This window comes from Xenopus tropicalis, chromosome 7, assembly GCF_000004195.4.
Source record: "Xenopus tropicalis strain Nigerian chromosome 7, UCB_Xtro_10.0, whole genome shotgun sequence".
Taxonomy (NCBI): domain Eukaryota; kingdom Metazoa; phylum Chordata; class Amphibia; order Anura; family Pipidae; genus Xenopus; species Xenopus tropicalis.
Window position 1 is genome coordinate 107996259 of NC_030683.2, and position 16932 is coordinate 108013190.

The following is a 16932-nucleotide window of genomic DNA, read 5'->3' on the forward strand; positions in this document are numbered from 1 at the left end:
AGAGGTTTAGTAAGGGCTTAGGAAGAAGCAGGCACTGAGGAACACACTCACTGAGTACAGGTACTGTCGGACAGGAATCTCTATGCTACTTGGTACAAGCAGGATGGGCAAGGCTGGAACCTATAGGAGGCAGAGTTCAAGACACAGATGAGGAAACAGAGCAGGAATGGAACAAGAAGGATTTAGGAAAAGGGATTTTTTGGCAACAGGACAAGGAGGACCTATAACCAGCACATTAGTACCAGAGCAATCATACTGTGCCTTTGCCAGTGCCAGCTTCCCTATAGAGGATAAACCCTGGTTTATCAAGTATCCAGTATAGCCAAGCATCATCACTCCCACACCAAAGGTGCATCTTTTTCATTATTTATTCAATGATAAATAAGCTAATGTGAAAAAGTTATGTGTGTTGAGGTGTAAGAACATCCTATGAATAAGCAGCCAGTACATATGCGCTCCCAACAGAATGTTCTCTTTTTAAGCTTGTTTTTTAATTTTCAGTTTATTTACAAAAACAATACATACAAATATATAATGCAATTGAACCAAATGACAAAACAACCCCCTCAAAAGAGGCCTCCAAGCATGCAATAATTAATTAGATCAATGATCATTGATTTCCAAGTACAAATGGACACATTCCGTGATTTCCTTCAGCTCACAGCTTTTCCTTGCAAAAAAAAAAAAAAAAAAGATTTTTCCTAATACATTGTTGTATTGTAGAGGAATTTTGTAGCTGAAAATTTTTGAAAAGTATGATTTGGGTATCTGAAAGGTCTCTTGTAAAGCTTCTGACTTGCTAGTTGACATCTTTAGAAATATATTTAATAAACTATAACACCACTTTTACCCCATGTTTTAGGAAATCACTCGAGTTTAGGTGAGCAAAAACATTACATTATGCTTTATATATAACATGAATAATATAATACAATGAATAATTGCATTAGCTCTGCTGTGTTGGTCCTTTCTTCTACTGGCTTAATTGACAGGGTGACAAACCCTACTGGACCAAGCACCGAGCGTGTATACATTAAAGAGGCCAGGGTGTGCTGGTGGCTTCACAAGTCTGTGTTTCACACCTCTCTCCTTTTGGAAGAATATGCTCTTACATGTTTATCCCATATACATTCCAATGTAGTTCTGCAAACAGTTCAGCTTCAGACCTGTCCCAAGTCACATCTAATAAGCAAAATAGGTAAAGAGTCCACTGATGTCGCCACACTGATTTCTTTTTCCCAATGTACCTTCACCCAAGGTCTGGGCAAATTGACATCTCTGTGTGACCCCAGTTTTGTTCTCCTGGGACAACCCAAAAACTGGGTGTTCTGACCCAAAACTCATTTGCTTCTTTTTTAGGAACAGGGTTGCTTTTCGCTCATGAGCCTGTATTTCATTTTCAGCATTGGGAATAAGCTAGAAGAGAAAACAAGTGACAGATACAGTACATATGTGAAAATATAAGAGAATGATTAGTTTGATGCAATTAAGACATTTGACCTGGGCAGCGTCAAGGACACCGGTCGTACTTACCATACCTGTACCTCATTTACGCTTAATAATCACATAATAAAGACACCAGAAGGCTGCAGCTGTATTAACAAGATTAACATTATGTAAACATAACTATAAATGACAGTTTAATCACAAACATTACCCCAACTGTAATGCTTGCCTATAACTCCACCGAGTGAACAGGGCACCGCCATGCCAACAATCCAAATGCTGCTGCACTTAGATGGGCAAGTAGATGCGAAGATAGCCTCACTCAAACCTTGGACCCTTACCCAAAGAGGTACCAATCGACTCTACAAATAGGGAATACTGCCCTACTCCACACTCCAGCAAGCATTTCTCTGCCAACTCAACTGCGACAGCACCAACACTCCCCTACTACCAAACCCAGACCCTGCCAGGCTCACCACTGCAAAAAAGACAAGGAGCGGATGCTGCTCCAACACCCTGAGGAACAGAGTGGGGAGTTCCTGTTGAGCACTTCCTTCTCCCTGCCCTGTAACCCCTCCCCCTTTTGCTACTTTCTAAACTCCTTAACCCTTTCGTCCCTTTAGCCTGTACCTGGTCAAAGCTTCCCTCCCTCTACTGTGCTCGTCTGGAAAGCCTTATTGTTGAAGTACACGGGATATAGATAATCCCCTTCTATTGAGATCTGCAGGCAGGAAACAAAATTACCTTAATTATTAACTGGAAATTTTCTTTAAAGTCTTATACAAATCATGATGGGGAAACTGAAGATCCTATTTATGTGAGAAACAGAAATACATATTATATCTTTATATACATTTACACTGTATGTACTTTGCACTAAAGCAAACACACATTGCATTACACTGATTTTATAAATATTTAAATACATACTATATACAATTATTATGTTATATTTTTATATTTATCAGTCCCTGACCCAAAAAAGCTTACAATCTAAGCCCCTATCACATTCACACACACTGGGGTCAGAGTAATAATAAATAAAAAAACACAAATACAAAAGGCCCCTTAGAGCTCTGAAAGCTTGCAATGTATTTGTATTGTTAGCCAATCATTTCTACAATACTTTTGTATTTGTGTTATGTATTTATTATGTTTTCTACTGCCTAACACAGTACAGGTATAGGACCCAGAATGCTCGGGACCAAGGGTATTCCGGATAAGGGGTCTTTCTGTAATGTGGATCTCCATACCTTAAGTCTACTAAAAAATCAATAAAACAGTAATAAACCCAATAGGATTGTTTTGCATCCAATAAGGATTAATTATATCTTAGTTGGGATCAAGTACAAGATACTGTTTTATTATTACAGAGAAAAGGGAATCATTTAACCATTAAATAAACCCAATAGGGCTGTTCTGCCCCCAATAAGGGGTAATTATATCTTAGTTGGGATCAAGTACAGGTACTGTTTTATTATTACAGAGAAAAGGGAATCATTTAACCATTAAATAAACCCAATAGGGCTGTTCTGCCCCCAATAAGGGGTAATTATATCTTAGTTGGGATCAAGTACAGGTACTGTTTTATTATTACAGAGAAAAGGGAATCATTTAACCATTAAATAAACCCAATAGGGCTGTTCTGCCCCCAATAAGGATTAATTATATCTTAGTTGGGATCAAGTACAGGTACTGTTTTATTATTACAGAGAAAAGGGAATCATTTAAACATGAAATAAACCCAATAGGACTGTTCTGCCCCCAATAAGGGGTAATTATATCTTAGTTGGGATCAAGTACAAGATACTGTTTTATTATTACAGAGAAAAAGGAAATCAGTTTTAAAATTTTGATTCAAATGGAGTCTATGGGAGATAGCCTTTCCATAATTTGGAGTTTTCTGGATAACCGGTTTCCGGATAAGGGATTCCATACCTGTACTACAGTTTTTGGAGTGTGGGAGGAAGTCAGAGTACCCAGAGGAAACGGGTACTAAACAGAAATGTGGTTAAAAATTGGTGCACACGTAATTGTCGCACGCAACAATTGTTTGATGGGTGTCATTTTTCGAGTTTTGCTAATTTTTTGGACCCGCTATACGAGACAGATTCGCTCATTAATACTTGCAGACAGTCTCCTGGCTGAATTCAAGCCTAGGATCTGAATTCTACAAGCCACAATGGTACCCAATGCGCCAACACACGGCCCTATGGGCTGAAATGAATTGCAGAATATTGTTCTACACAATAAATACACAATATTGTTCTTCCACACATTATTGTTACATAGCAGATAACAAACTCTGTAGAATACAGTGGGTATAGTTCTTACTCAGCAATCTAAACCCATTTTATTCTACATATTCAACATTTTATTTGCTATCAGCTGTCCAACCTGATCCTTTTCTTCTTTTCCAGACTGGATATTTCTCAAACTTTAATTAAATAAATGTGCTGCTCACCCTGACTATGCCTAGGCTTTACATTATTGTTCTCTACCATTTCTGGTATTTTTTTAGTTCTTTTTTACTGCACTTTACTCTTTATGAAAATACATTTACAAAGATATTTCACTTGCAATAAAATATATAATCAATGTACCTGATAGGCTGATTCATGGGGATTATTTCCTGCCATGTTCTCCTGAAAGGAAACAATCCAATCCAATTAATCATGCAAATCTGTAGAACAATTAGTTACAAATACAGGTATGGGACCTATAATCTAGACCTGGGGTTTTCTAGATAAGGGGTCTTTCAGTAGTTCGGATCTCCATAACTTAAGTCTACTAAAAAAAATATTTGAACATTCAATAAACCCAATAGAATTGTTTTACGTCCAATATGGATTCATTAATCTTAGTTGGGATCACCTTCAGGGTACTGTGTTATTATTACACATAATAAGGAAACCATTTTTAAAAATGTGAATTATTTGATTAAAATGGAGTCTGTGGGAGATGGCCTTCCCATAATTTAGAGATTTTTGGATAATGGGTTTCTGGGTAATGGATGCCATACCTGTAATGTTCTGTGTGACAAACAGAAACAGATCTGGGATGCAGTCAGACACACATGATATTGCATTGTTTGTAAATATGTTTATGATGGATTGGTTTTTCTTATCACAGACACAGGAACAGTAAATTTATTTAGGGGAACCCCTGAATTATATAAAATAATGAGCTTTTCTTAAAACTCTACTTTACTATTCGCAACCTAAAGCAGACAATGTTATTTCAGTGTTATTGCAAAAATAAGATGTCACTTTTGGAACAAGCACAGAAACAGTTGAAGAAAAAAGAAGAATCTGGTTTGATTCATTATGGAGATTTACAACAAAGGGTCAATTCGACCCCCAATGTGTTCATGTGAACTGCGGGAGAAAACTGGTTTGATAGTGTAGTGATGAAACAATGCAAACTGAAATGTCCCATTTTGATATGAAAGCCCTAAGCTTTGACCAAATTTTGAAAACTAATGACCCCCTGTTATCCAGAAACTTCCAAATTACGGGAAGGCCGCCTCCCATAGACTCCATTATAAGCAAATAATTCTAATTTTTTAATTTTTTTCCCTTTTGCTCAAGTACAAGGTACTTGATTTAAACTAAGATATAAGTAATCCTTATTGGAGGTAAAAAAATCCTATGGGGTTTATTTAATGTTTAAATTATTTTTTGTAGACATAAGGTATGTAGGTCCAAAGAACGGAAATCCCCAATTCCTGAGTATTATGGATAACAGGTCCTAGCTATATATGTTTTCATAACTTGGGCGCACCTAGACAGAATTTTTTAAAGGTTCCCAGTGGGAAAATAAGACTGAGTCAAGCGGTTGTCCCCATGTAAGAAGATCTTGTAAGGATTGTACTAAAGCTGAAAGAGGTTTGTTTATCAGAATTTCCTGAGAAACAGTGCTTAAGGACCATGAAATGAAGTTAAACAAGGGAAACAGTAAAGTAGATATGAGATTATACTATCTTTTTCCATAGTTTTAATCAAGAAAGTCTTTACATAGTTACATAGTTACATAGTTACATAGGGTTGAAAAAAGACCAGTGTCCATCAAGTTCAACCCATCCAAATAAACCCAGCACACCCAACCCACACCTACCAATCTATACACTCACATACATACACTATATATACAACCACTAATACTAACTGTAGATATTAGTATCACAATAGCCTTGGATATTCTGATTGATCAAGAACTCATCCAGGCCCCTCTTAAAGGCATTAACAGAATCTGCCATTACCACATCACTAGGAAGGGCATTCCATTTAGGCAGATTGATGTAGAAATTCCCCATTATAGGTATGATTGCCATAACAAACTTGAATTAAATGTTTTGCCTACTGAGAAACTCTCTATAACATCTGTTATATTCTGTGCAGGATCTTTGCCTCATACTTGTTGGCTGTTATAGTTACATTTGATTCTCATCTATGATTGACTGAGATTCTAAACCTAGTTACAGCCAATGACAGGCTTGCTAGGCACAACGCATTTTCAACTGCTATAGATAAATGTCTCCCATTGGCCAATTCACTAAACTTTGTGTCTAGTTATCACTGCCAATATTGTTATATTTCCATTCTCTATCCCCAGGATACAGTCTTGCAGTTAGCAGGGATCTTTGAATAACCACTGATTTTAACATTACCTAGTAGTAATGAGCGGAGCTGCCCAGTTTCCCTTCACTGAAAAATTCTCGAGACTGAAGAAGAATTTGCAAAACTTGTTTTGTCATGTTTTTTCTTTCACCAAATGCATTGAAGTCTAGGGGCATTTACGTTCACTTTCTACTTGCACTTAATGCATTGGTGTCAATGGGCCTTTTTTTCTTGTATTTTTTGGCTTTTTTTTTCTTGTGCCAAATGTAATGGAGCCTATGGCTGTTTTTTCTCACGTTTTTTTCTTCCTCACAAAAACATTCACCACTCATTAAAAACTGAATTTCTCTGCAAATCTGTATCCAGTGAAAAAATGTGTTCATCCCTATTAGCTAGAAAGTACAAACAGACATGATATTTGTTGTTTTTTTTAAAGAAGCAAGAGAGAGACGATTGTACCTCTGAAGTTATAATAACACAGTCATAAGTAGCGTTGTTTGCAGCTGGGGTTTCTGCATTCTCATATGTGGGAGCTGTAAAGAAAAAAAGTGTGATTTGTAATGCATAGAGAAGAAACCTATATTTATATGTAAGGTTCTGCATTCTATCTGTATATTAGATACAGAACCCCATTTTTGTGCTCTAGTTGCAAGTGCTGTGTGCCAATTTGTCATGGATACATAGGATACAAATCTGGGGGTGCAGTGAAACCCACTGGGTGTGAGTGCGCTATATTCAGTCAATGGATTTCCTTAATGATTACAGGCCAAAGAATCACAGAATTGCTGTATATGATACTTCACTGTCAAATGATCTGCAGTCACAAAACAGCACCACAGTATTACAGCTACTAATGCTGAAAATGACTCGTGTCTACCATGTACAGCATATGAGTAACAAAACTGTTACTGGTAACTGCCTCCTGGCTATCTCCTCCTGGATGAACCGACGCCAGCTCAAACTTAACCTAGCTAAAACAGAGCTCACGGTCTTCCCGCCCAAACCTGGCCCTCCTCCTCCTTTCACCATTACTATTGATGGCATGACCATCAACCCTGTTAATTCTGCATGCTGCCTTGGGGTTATCTTTGACCAGTCCCTCTCCTTCTCTAACCATATTAATAACACTGCCAAAACCTGCCGCTTTTTCCTCCGCAATATTGCCAAGATACGCCCCTTTCTTTCACAAGCAACAGCTAAAACACTAATCTATGCCCTTATCCTTTCCCGCTTAGATTACTGCAATCTCCTACTAACCGGCCTCCCAGACTCCCACCTCTCTCCCCTGCAATCAATCTTAAACTCTGCTGCCAGGATCCTCCTGCTCTCTCCTAAGAGGGAACCTGTTCAGCCTCAATTAAGCTCACTAGCATGGCTGCCTGTCAAGCAAAGGATAGCTTACAAAATCCTTCTGCTGACATTCAAAGCCCTTCACTCCTCTGCTCCTCACTACATTTCCTCACTGGTCTCCCTGCATGTTCCTGGTCGTCTCCTCCGCTCCTCTCAGAGCCTCCGTCTCTTTACACCATCCACACCCACTGCGCTCTCTCGTCTTAAACCTTTCTATCTCACTGCTCCTTACCTCTGGAACTCTATCCCTGAATCCCTCCGTAGGGAACACTCACCCACTCTCTTTAAGAAAAAACTCAGCTGTTACCTTCTGGAGCACTAAAACATTATTTTGCCCAGTCCTGCGCTTAAGGGCAAATGCCCATACCTGATGCACTCTTACCTTCCAGTTTGTGCCTGTGTGTTACCCAACCACTTAGATTGTAAGCTCTACGGGGCAGGGACCTCCTTCCTACTGTGTCTCATACCACATGGCACTTATATATATATGTTTACATATATGTATTTATTGTATTTATTTATTATATCACTTGTCCTCCCTGTGTGTAATTTTGTATTCTGTAAGACTGTACAGCGCTGCGTACCCTTGTGGCGCTTTATAAATAAAGTTATACATACATACATACATACATACATACAAAACACAAGGACAGTTTTCCGCATTAAATTCACACTTGTGAACATTTGTGTATTTTTGTCAGGTGTAATTGTGTCACTGCTAAAATGCCAGTGGATATTTCTTTACCAAATATAATTTCACCAGGTGTTGGCTGTTCAACTACCATTATAATAATAAAGCAGCTACTTTAGCCTCTCATTATCTACACCAGTGATCCCCAACCAGTGGCTTCAGGGCAACATGTTGCTCCCCAACCCCTTGGATGTTGCTCTCAGTGCCCCCAAACCAGGTAGTTATTTTTCAATTCCTGACTTGGGGGCAAGTTTTGGTTGAATAAAAACAAGATTTCCTACCAAATAAAGCCCCCTGTAAGCTGATAGTGTGCATAGAGGCCCCTAATAGCCAATCACAGCCCTTATTTGGCTCCTCCATGAACTTTTATGATGCTTGTGTTGCTCTCCAAGTCTTGTCACGTTTTTACCACTGTGGCTCACGAGTAACAAAGGTTGGGGATCCCTGCCCTACACCATATGCTCCCCATTTGAATAACACATATGTCACTACTTTTTGGCATAAACTCTTCTCACAACAATGTAATTCCAAAGTAAATACGCAATGTTGCTGTGAATGTACACCTGACATACTAATACAAACTTCAACGGGATTAGACAAGGAGAAAATTCTCTTTAGAACATTTGCCCTATAGCCTATATTTTGCTCCTCTTCAAACTTCAAAATTTTAAATTTAATTTAATATTAGGTACATTTTCAATTATAATGCAAACTAAATTATTGTTTGAAACCCTCCTACTCAATATCATACCCTTCAGTCACCTCTTGTAGCTGCTCCCATTGCATCATTTAAAATATTGTTTCTATGTGTTCTAGTATATGTGGAACCATAACTCCCTTTATACATATACATTGCTGTATAACAAGAGGACATGACAAAGCTATGGTTCTGTGCCTTTAAATCTTGGTAAAAATTGATAATAGATAACATACAAGAAGGATTAGGGATAGTTTTAATTAGAGAGGAATTTAAAATTAATTTTTGGTTTATACCTGTAGGTGTGTTATCAAAAGACAGTGTTTTGGTGCTCACAAGGGCACAGTTGTTGTTGTTGGTCTTGTGGAGAATGAAGATTACGGTGAGAGGTATCAGCGCTACAACAAACAGGGCAGCGATCACAATGCCGGCTATTGCACCAGGGGAGAGTTGGCTGCTGCTGGAACCTGAATTAGATGTTAAAACAGAACAATGTCCATTTTGGAGATGTGAGAAAGCAAGCAAATCAAAAGTGATATTACTGGTACAGAGAGCTCACATTAGTGTGTATAAGCGCAGTGTGCAAAGTGACATTTTCTAAAGCAAATCACCAATTCTTATTCTCACAATGTAGCATTTTCCCCCAGAATTTATATCATTGTATCGTTGTATCCCGCCTTGAACCTTGCTCTGAAATGGGTGCTATTTACTAATTCCAGCACGCTTATTATAACCTTCATTTGCATTGAACTCGTTTGTGCCGATGGATACAACACACTCGGAAATGACCACCACGTTATCAGGAATTCCAGACTTCTGAGCATCAATAGTTGCCTTTTCACACTATTGATCAGAGAAGGGTGGGCACACTGGCACTTAGTGTAACTATATGGAAGTGCAAGAAGTAGGTCTGGATGCAACTACATGCGGCCATTTTAGTGTGACCACAATTGTGGCTACAGTCATTAACAAGACTTAATACTGTATATGAAGTTTGGTAAAACACACATAGGTGCTAAACTGTACGAGTGCAGATACTCATAGCAACCAATCAGCTGTTTGCTTATATTTTCTAGATTGTAATAGGCTGAACAAAACTCACTGCTTATTGGCTGCTATTTGTGACCAAACTGGTGCAATTTAGCAACATGTTAATAAATCAGCCCAAATTTCTAACAATTCTCCCCTTTTACAGTGTATTCTCTGTTATCTGGTGTTTTAGGAGGTGGGACTTCCTTTAGGAGTGCTTGAAGAAAACATCTACCTTTTTTGTTTTGTTTTTATCTACGCTAATGTTGAGTAAAACTGGCCTGTTTTGCTTCATCAAAAATTTTTAAAAATTGCTAAATTTCACCAAATGAATTGAAATACATGAGATTAAAGTCCTTTTTGAGATCTATTATTTATCAAATTAAAGTTGATAGGAAGATTCATCTCTCCAGCTCAGCTCTATCCTTGAAGATGCCCCCTACAGTCAGTGGAGAATATATGGGATGCTGGGAATCTGGGAAATTATTATAAATACTGAAGTACAATTTGTTTGGCAATAGCCTTATCCTGCAGGTACCCAGTAACCGTTACCCCTGGACTCCAGCATGTTCCTCCTCTTTGTGTTTGCAAATATCTGTATATTTGGGTATTTTACCTTGAGGTCACCCTACAGACAGAAGCAGAGAGTTGCAAGTGACATGTACGAGGCGGTCAGGACCAAAAAGATTTGCCTCAACGACACTGCTAAGCTTACATACTCTATGGCCATATTCTATAGCTATACATATCATTTATTAATTAATCTAGTTTGTACCTGTATTCACACTGAGTTCAAAGGAAAATGTTGAGTTTCCCAAAAAGTTTTCCGCGACACATTTATAAATTCCACTTTCACTGGCAGTCACTGAAGATATCACCAGCTCTGATTTATAATGACTGGAAATGACTGAGCTCTTTTCTCCATTGGTTAAAAGAGAAGGGTCAGGGTTAAGATGGAACCAGGAGAATGTTGCAGGAAGTACTTGAAATCCAGGAGAAACAGTTCTGCTCCAGTTTAAGTTAACAGACATGGTGATGTTTTCTCCTTCCATAACTGAAGAGACAGAGTTACTGGTTGCACCTATTGGAGTTTCTAAACATAAAAAAATACATAAATACAACATACACATTTTTTCTCATGTGGAGATAAAGTACAGAATATTGCAATAAAGCTCATGCTATTTTCACATTCATTGTACAGGTATGGGACCTGTTATCCAGAATGCTCGGGGACCTGGGGTTTTCCGAATAAGGGATCTTTCCGTATATTGGCTCTCCATAACTTAAAGGACAAGGAAAGTCAAAATCTATTAAGCACACTATTAAATAGTACTACTATTGCTGTGTAAAAACGCTATATTCCTGGCTTGCCTAATGAAAGATTTACAGAGATACACATACTAGAACTTACATACTTGTTACAGTGAACGGCGCCGCCATCTTGTCCAGCATGTCACAGGGTGTCCCCTACCCCACAGCATGTCACAGAGTGTCCTCCGCTCTGTTCACCTGCCACAAACTGCCCCCCCCCGCATGTTACAGATCACCATCTGCCGGCAGCACCCTCCCCCCACCCGCCGCCGCTGCTGCTACTGCTGCTCGCAGCTCGGCGGCTCACCAACTACTCCCAACTACATCCTGTGTGAGCAGCACCCCCCCTGCTGCCGCTCTCAGCTCGGCGGCTCGGCAGCTACTGGCATCTGCATCGGCATCTCTAAAGGCAGATAGAAACTAAAAAACACACCTCTTCCCCGCCGCTCCCCGCTCCTGCCACAAACCTTCTGTCGCTCCCTGCACCAGACCCACGCCTGCATGTCACAGAGTTCAGCTTCGCTGCGTCGCCATGGCAACCAGACACTCCTGCTGTGTGCGCATGCGCCGCCTACTATAGCAAGTCGCCAAGTCTGGGAAGGAGCGATGTATTATGGGAATCATTTTTTTTCCCTGTTTGGCTTCTGATCTTCTGAACAGGTGAAGTATGGGGAGACTTAAGGGCACTATTGAGAGAACTGAATTTGGGAAAATTGGGGTTTCCGGATAAGGGATCCCATACCTGTAGTGAGAAATGGCAGTAACCAGTGTGATGGTTGCACAGAAGAAGTTATGCCACATTGTACAATAACTAATTGAATTCACTTGCTCTCTCACCTAAGATCATGGTGCTGACTGTAATCTGTCCCTCTTGTGTACCCAAGCAGGCCAGTTCTGCCCCAGATGAGAAAGTACCAAGGAGTATATCCAGAGCCAGTGTATCCTGTGCTGTGTATATCTGATTCTGAAATATCAGGGTGACATTTGCAGCAGGGTTGCCTCCGGGCCAAGAACAGCTCAGTGTCACCGCCTGGCCAGAACTGACTGCATTACACTGAACATTCCCATCAGGGGACCCTGTTAAAAAGAGTAAAATTTGAGTTGCACATTAATTAGTGGAGAACATATCAGGGTACAAAGTCTCATTGGCAGCTCACCACATATACAGCATGCTAAAGTGGCTGGTTGTGGAATCACTGGCCCAACAGAACAAAGGGAGCTCTAAACTTTACTTTACTTTCATAGCTTTCTGCTCTGGTGAGTTCTAGGCAGACAAATCAGTAAGTTGCAGTTAATGGTGGTACATCAGGATTTGGCTTAGTTTTATATTCTGTGTTCTAGCCTGCAGCCTGACATATTCACATTGTAACTCCATATGGTGATACTTAACTTTCACATCAGTTGATGCACAAAGAGACATAGAGCAGATACTTATAAAACTGTAATATTTATGGCATAGCATCATCCATATAATGTTATTATCACACCAATGAAATAACACGGCTGTTGCTGTCTTTTAGGGTTAACCCCCATCACAAAAGCATAAAGCGACAGTGCAGCAACTAATAGAAATGCACAGGGTACTTTGCTATTTTTCTGAAACACTCCATGCCATGGTAATAGTTATAATTCAGCTTGATCAAAAATTAAAAATAAAAAGGGTACATAAATGTACTGGCATAATGTAGTAAGTAGCAGCTTACTGGGTAAAGGTATGGGATCTGTTCTCCGGAAACTCTTTATGCAGAAAGCCCGTCTCCCATAGACTCCATTTTAATCAAATAATTCAGATTTTTAAAATTGATTTCCTTTTCTCTATAAAAATAAAACAGTACCTTGTATTTGATCCCAACTAAGATATAATTACCCCTTATTGGGGGCAGAACAGCCCTATTGGGTTTATTTCATGGTTAAATGAGTCCCTTTTCTCTGTAATAATAAAACAGTACCTGTACTTGATCCCAACTAAGATATAATTACCCCTTATTGGGGCAGAACAGCCCTATTGGGTTTATTTCATGGTTAAATGATTCCCTTTTCTCTGTAATAATAAAACAGTACCTGTACTTGATCCCAACTAAGATATAATTACCCCTTATTGGGGCAGAACAGCCCTATTGGGTTTATTTCATGGTTAAATGATTCCCTTTTCTCTGTAATAATAAAACAGTACCTGTACTTGATCCCAACTAAGGTATAATTACCCCTTATTGGGGGCAGAACAGCCCTATTGGGTTTATTTCATGGTTAAATGATTCCCTTTTCTCTGTAATAATAAAACAGTACCTGTACTTGATCCCAACTAAGGTATAATTACCCCTTATTGGGGGCAGAACAGCCCTATTGGGTTTATTTAATGGTTAAATGATTCCCTTTTCTCTGTAATAATAAAACAGTACCTGTACTTGATCCCAACTAAGATATAATTACCCCTTATTGGGGGCAGAACAGCCCTATTGGGTTTAATTATTGTTTTATTGATTTTTTTAGTAGACCCATCACTTCATGAAAGTCCGAATGAGTATGAATGAGAAAAATTTGTATTTTTTCTAAATTTTAGAACTTTGCGTATTTTCCACATATTTTCTTTAAATTATGCAACTTTTTTGTGCTTTTAATCAATTTGTGTGACAAAAGTTTAGAAAGTTTCGGAATTCATTCACGTTTCGGTATCGTGACTTTTCTTGGGCCAGGTTGGAGCTACAGGTTGGAGCTTCCAAAATCATACATTGAAGGTTCAAAGTCAGAAAGGTTTTCGCGCTGTATACGATTGTTCGGATATGAAAATTCTGTAACTTTCGGATCGCACACAATATTTTCGTACGACCAAATTTTTGCGCAATTAACGCACATCAGAAATAATCATGGTTAGTCCGAGTGACTTGAATCGCTTACCTTGTACCACGGGCTGGTGCCCCTGTTAGGAGAAAACCGCACCAGCCCGGGGCACCTAAGGCGATGCGCTTCCTCCTTCCGCCTTCATTTCGCTGCGACTCTGAGTTCGGCGCATGCACAGTAGAGTGAAAAAGCCGACTTCTCTGTTAAAGTTCGGCTTTTCACTCTACGGTGCATGCGCGCGCAGCGAAGAAGGAAGGAGAAAGCGAACGCTGCTACCCCGGGCTGGTGCTGTTCTCTCCTAACAGGGGCACCAGCCCGTGGTAGAAGGTAAGCGATTCAAGTTACTTGCGGTGCCTAACATTTTGAGACCCCCAAGTGACTTAGCTTTTCCTTCTCCTTTAAAGTATGAAGATCTAAATTATGGAAAGACCCAATATCCGGAAAACTCTTGGTCCTGAGCATTCTGGATAATGGGTCCCATACATGTACTGGCAAATCTTGGTGCTTCCAGCTATGCTCACATGTATAATATACATCTCTAGAGTCAGAACTTATAGGAACCCAAAGCATGCTGAAGCTGAAAGGATGGAAATAAATCAACTCAGATCCAGACTGCACTGGCCTACACAAAACCCTATAATATCCAGCTGGATATCACATATTTATGAGACTAATTTCAATGACAAACCACAGATCAGCAAGAGACTCAACATTGTAAGGACTGTATGATGGGCGGTGGCCATTTCCTGTAGCTTTAGTTGTTTATTAAAAGGATTGTTGCACTTCTACGCAGTTCAAAACTTAAATGATTATTAACATAGGGCTACACTGGCCTATCCGCTACAGGACTATATTGTGAGAAGTCTTTGTGCAGGGGGAGCAGAAGGGAGAGGGAATGTGCAGAAGGGATGAGGAAAGAGTTAATTCCCTATAGTCTTACAGTTGCATTGTTGCCAGGTACAGGCACAAGTTCCTACAAGGTACTGCTTGCAATGTGGTGTATCCACAAACTATCCAGTGGCTCACTAGCTATTGGGACAGGTAACAGAATTATGTTATTTGGATTTAAAAATGGATTTAAAAACTCCCATGATTTAATAAATGGCACCCCCAGAAGAATAATCTACACCCATTCTTTTGCCGTTTCAGGCTACACCTACTACTTTTATAATTCCACAGGCTTTTTTGCCAACTTGGTAGGTCTGGATTTATTATATACAGTACCAAGGAAAAAAACATGCAGTGTTCCTTTAACCATACGCATCCCATAATACTTACAGCCAAGGTTGAGAGTCAGGGGGCTGCTGGTCTCACTATTCAGACTGTTAGAGGCAGTGCAGGTAAAGGATCCATTGTCTGTTCTCTCCACAGGGCTGATAATGAGGCTGGAGTTGGAATTCATTAAGTGATACCTGGGGTTTGTGGGTAATGGTGCCCCATCCAGGTGCCAGGAGAAGGTGACATTAGTGCCAAGAGCTGAACATGTGAGTCTCACTGAATCCTTCCCTGCCCACAGCAGCCTAGAAAATGAATAACTGCTCAGTGCCACCCCAGATACACGTGCTGCCAACCAAAGAACAACATAATGGTTACATGATCTAGCGGGACAAGTTTATAACAATCATACGCCATTCAGCAGACACAGACAAAGCCATTACAGACAAACACATAAATTAAACCAAATATCATGAATATGTAACTGAAGAAACTGCCCTGTTCCTCTCTCCTGTTAACTTTTTTACTGTATTTTCTTCTGTTGGACTTTTTACCTGGCATCTGGTACAGAGCGTTACAGTGATGATGCTCCATCTGATAGAAACACAAATGTTACTCTCAGCCATTCAGAAATAGAGGTTCTCTTGATAATGCAATAGAATTGATATAATCTGTAGGTTTATTTAGTACAAACAATGGCATTACTGTGCCTTATTGAATCCCTAAGGACACTTTAATGTTTGGCTGCTGCATTTCCCACTTTCAATTGCTCTGAATAGCTATTATGGAAGATGCTGAGTGTGTCCCTAAGTGATTTCCTCCTGAAAACCCCAGAATTTGTCACCGGTCTGTAATTTAGTTCAGGGCCATCCTAGACCCTTGCTCAATTGGTGAATGTGCACAAGAACCTGCTGTACTGCACATGCTCTGATCTCAAACACTTCAGGCACCGGCCACTCTACCCCTCAGCTCTGCTGCCGAATTTGGTCTGGAAGTACCCGCCAGCAGCCTGCAGGCTCTGTCTACAGCCATCTGGAAACCTGTTGTCCAGAAAGCTCCGAATTACAGGAAGGCCATCTCCCATAGACTCATAGACATTTGAAACAAATAATTCAGATAATTGTACTAAAACCAAACTAAGATATAATTCATCCTCACTGGAGGCAAAATACCCCTATTGGGTTTAATTAATGATTTAATGATTGTTTAGTAGACATAAGGTATGGAGATCTAAATTACGTAAATACCCCTTATCCCTCTGTTGGTTTGTCCCTGAGGAAGAGCACAGAATGTGCTCGAAACGTTGGAATTTTTTCAATAAAACCACTTTTTCTTTTGTATCAAGTCCCTGTGTGTGCAGCACTCTTTCTATTATATTTTTGTTTTTGACCTGCACCAAGGGCATTTGGACTTGTATAGGGTGTGCTCCTCCCTGTATACTATATATATATATATATATATATGTGTGTGTGTGAAATTTAGTACTAATGTACATAATGCAAATTTATCTTTCTAAAGACATTTGGCTTTGACTCCCTAAGAGTTAAGACTGAGTCACTTGGCTAGTGCCCGTACTTACTCTGTACTGTGAGACAGACCAATCCTGACACAGACAATCCTGTATCCAAGTTCAGTACAGTGAGTGTGTAATTGCCCTGGTCTGCAGGTGTCAGATTGTCCAGCTGGAGGGTTGCATTCTCAAACAGGGTGCATCTCCCTTCATACCCCCCAAAAAA

The 16932-nt window shown here is 39.7% G+C and overlaps 1 protein-coding gene across 2 annotated transcripts; it reads right to left on the minus strand.

Annotated features, from left to right (window-relative positions):
* Positions 1-871: 871 nt before the first annotated feature.
* On the minus strand, positions 872-12214 carry LOC101731891 (V-set and immunoglobulin domain-containing protein 1). 2 transcript variants are annotated; one of them, XR_004223552.1, is made up of 8 exons: positions 11981-12214; positions 10608-10925; positions 9100-9270; positions 6525-6598; positions 4050-4091; positions 2191-2255; positions 1113-1416; positions 874-1082 (listed from the first exon to the last, which is right to left on the minus strand). XR_004223552.1 is itself a non-coding variant. In XM_031905634.1 (7 exons), exons 1-6 carry the CDS (start codon positions 11988-11990, stop codon positions 2199-2201), a joined length of 672 nt encoding a protein of 223 aa, XP_031761494.1. In that variant the 5' UTR covers positions 11991-12214; the 3' UTR covers positions 872-1416; positions 2191-2198. The 2 variants fall into 2 exon arrangements, 1 of the variants encoding a protein (XP_031761494.1); XM_031905634.1 differs by having other exon boundaries at positions 872-1416.
* Between the last annotated feature and the right edge of the window lie 4718 nt (positions 12215-16932).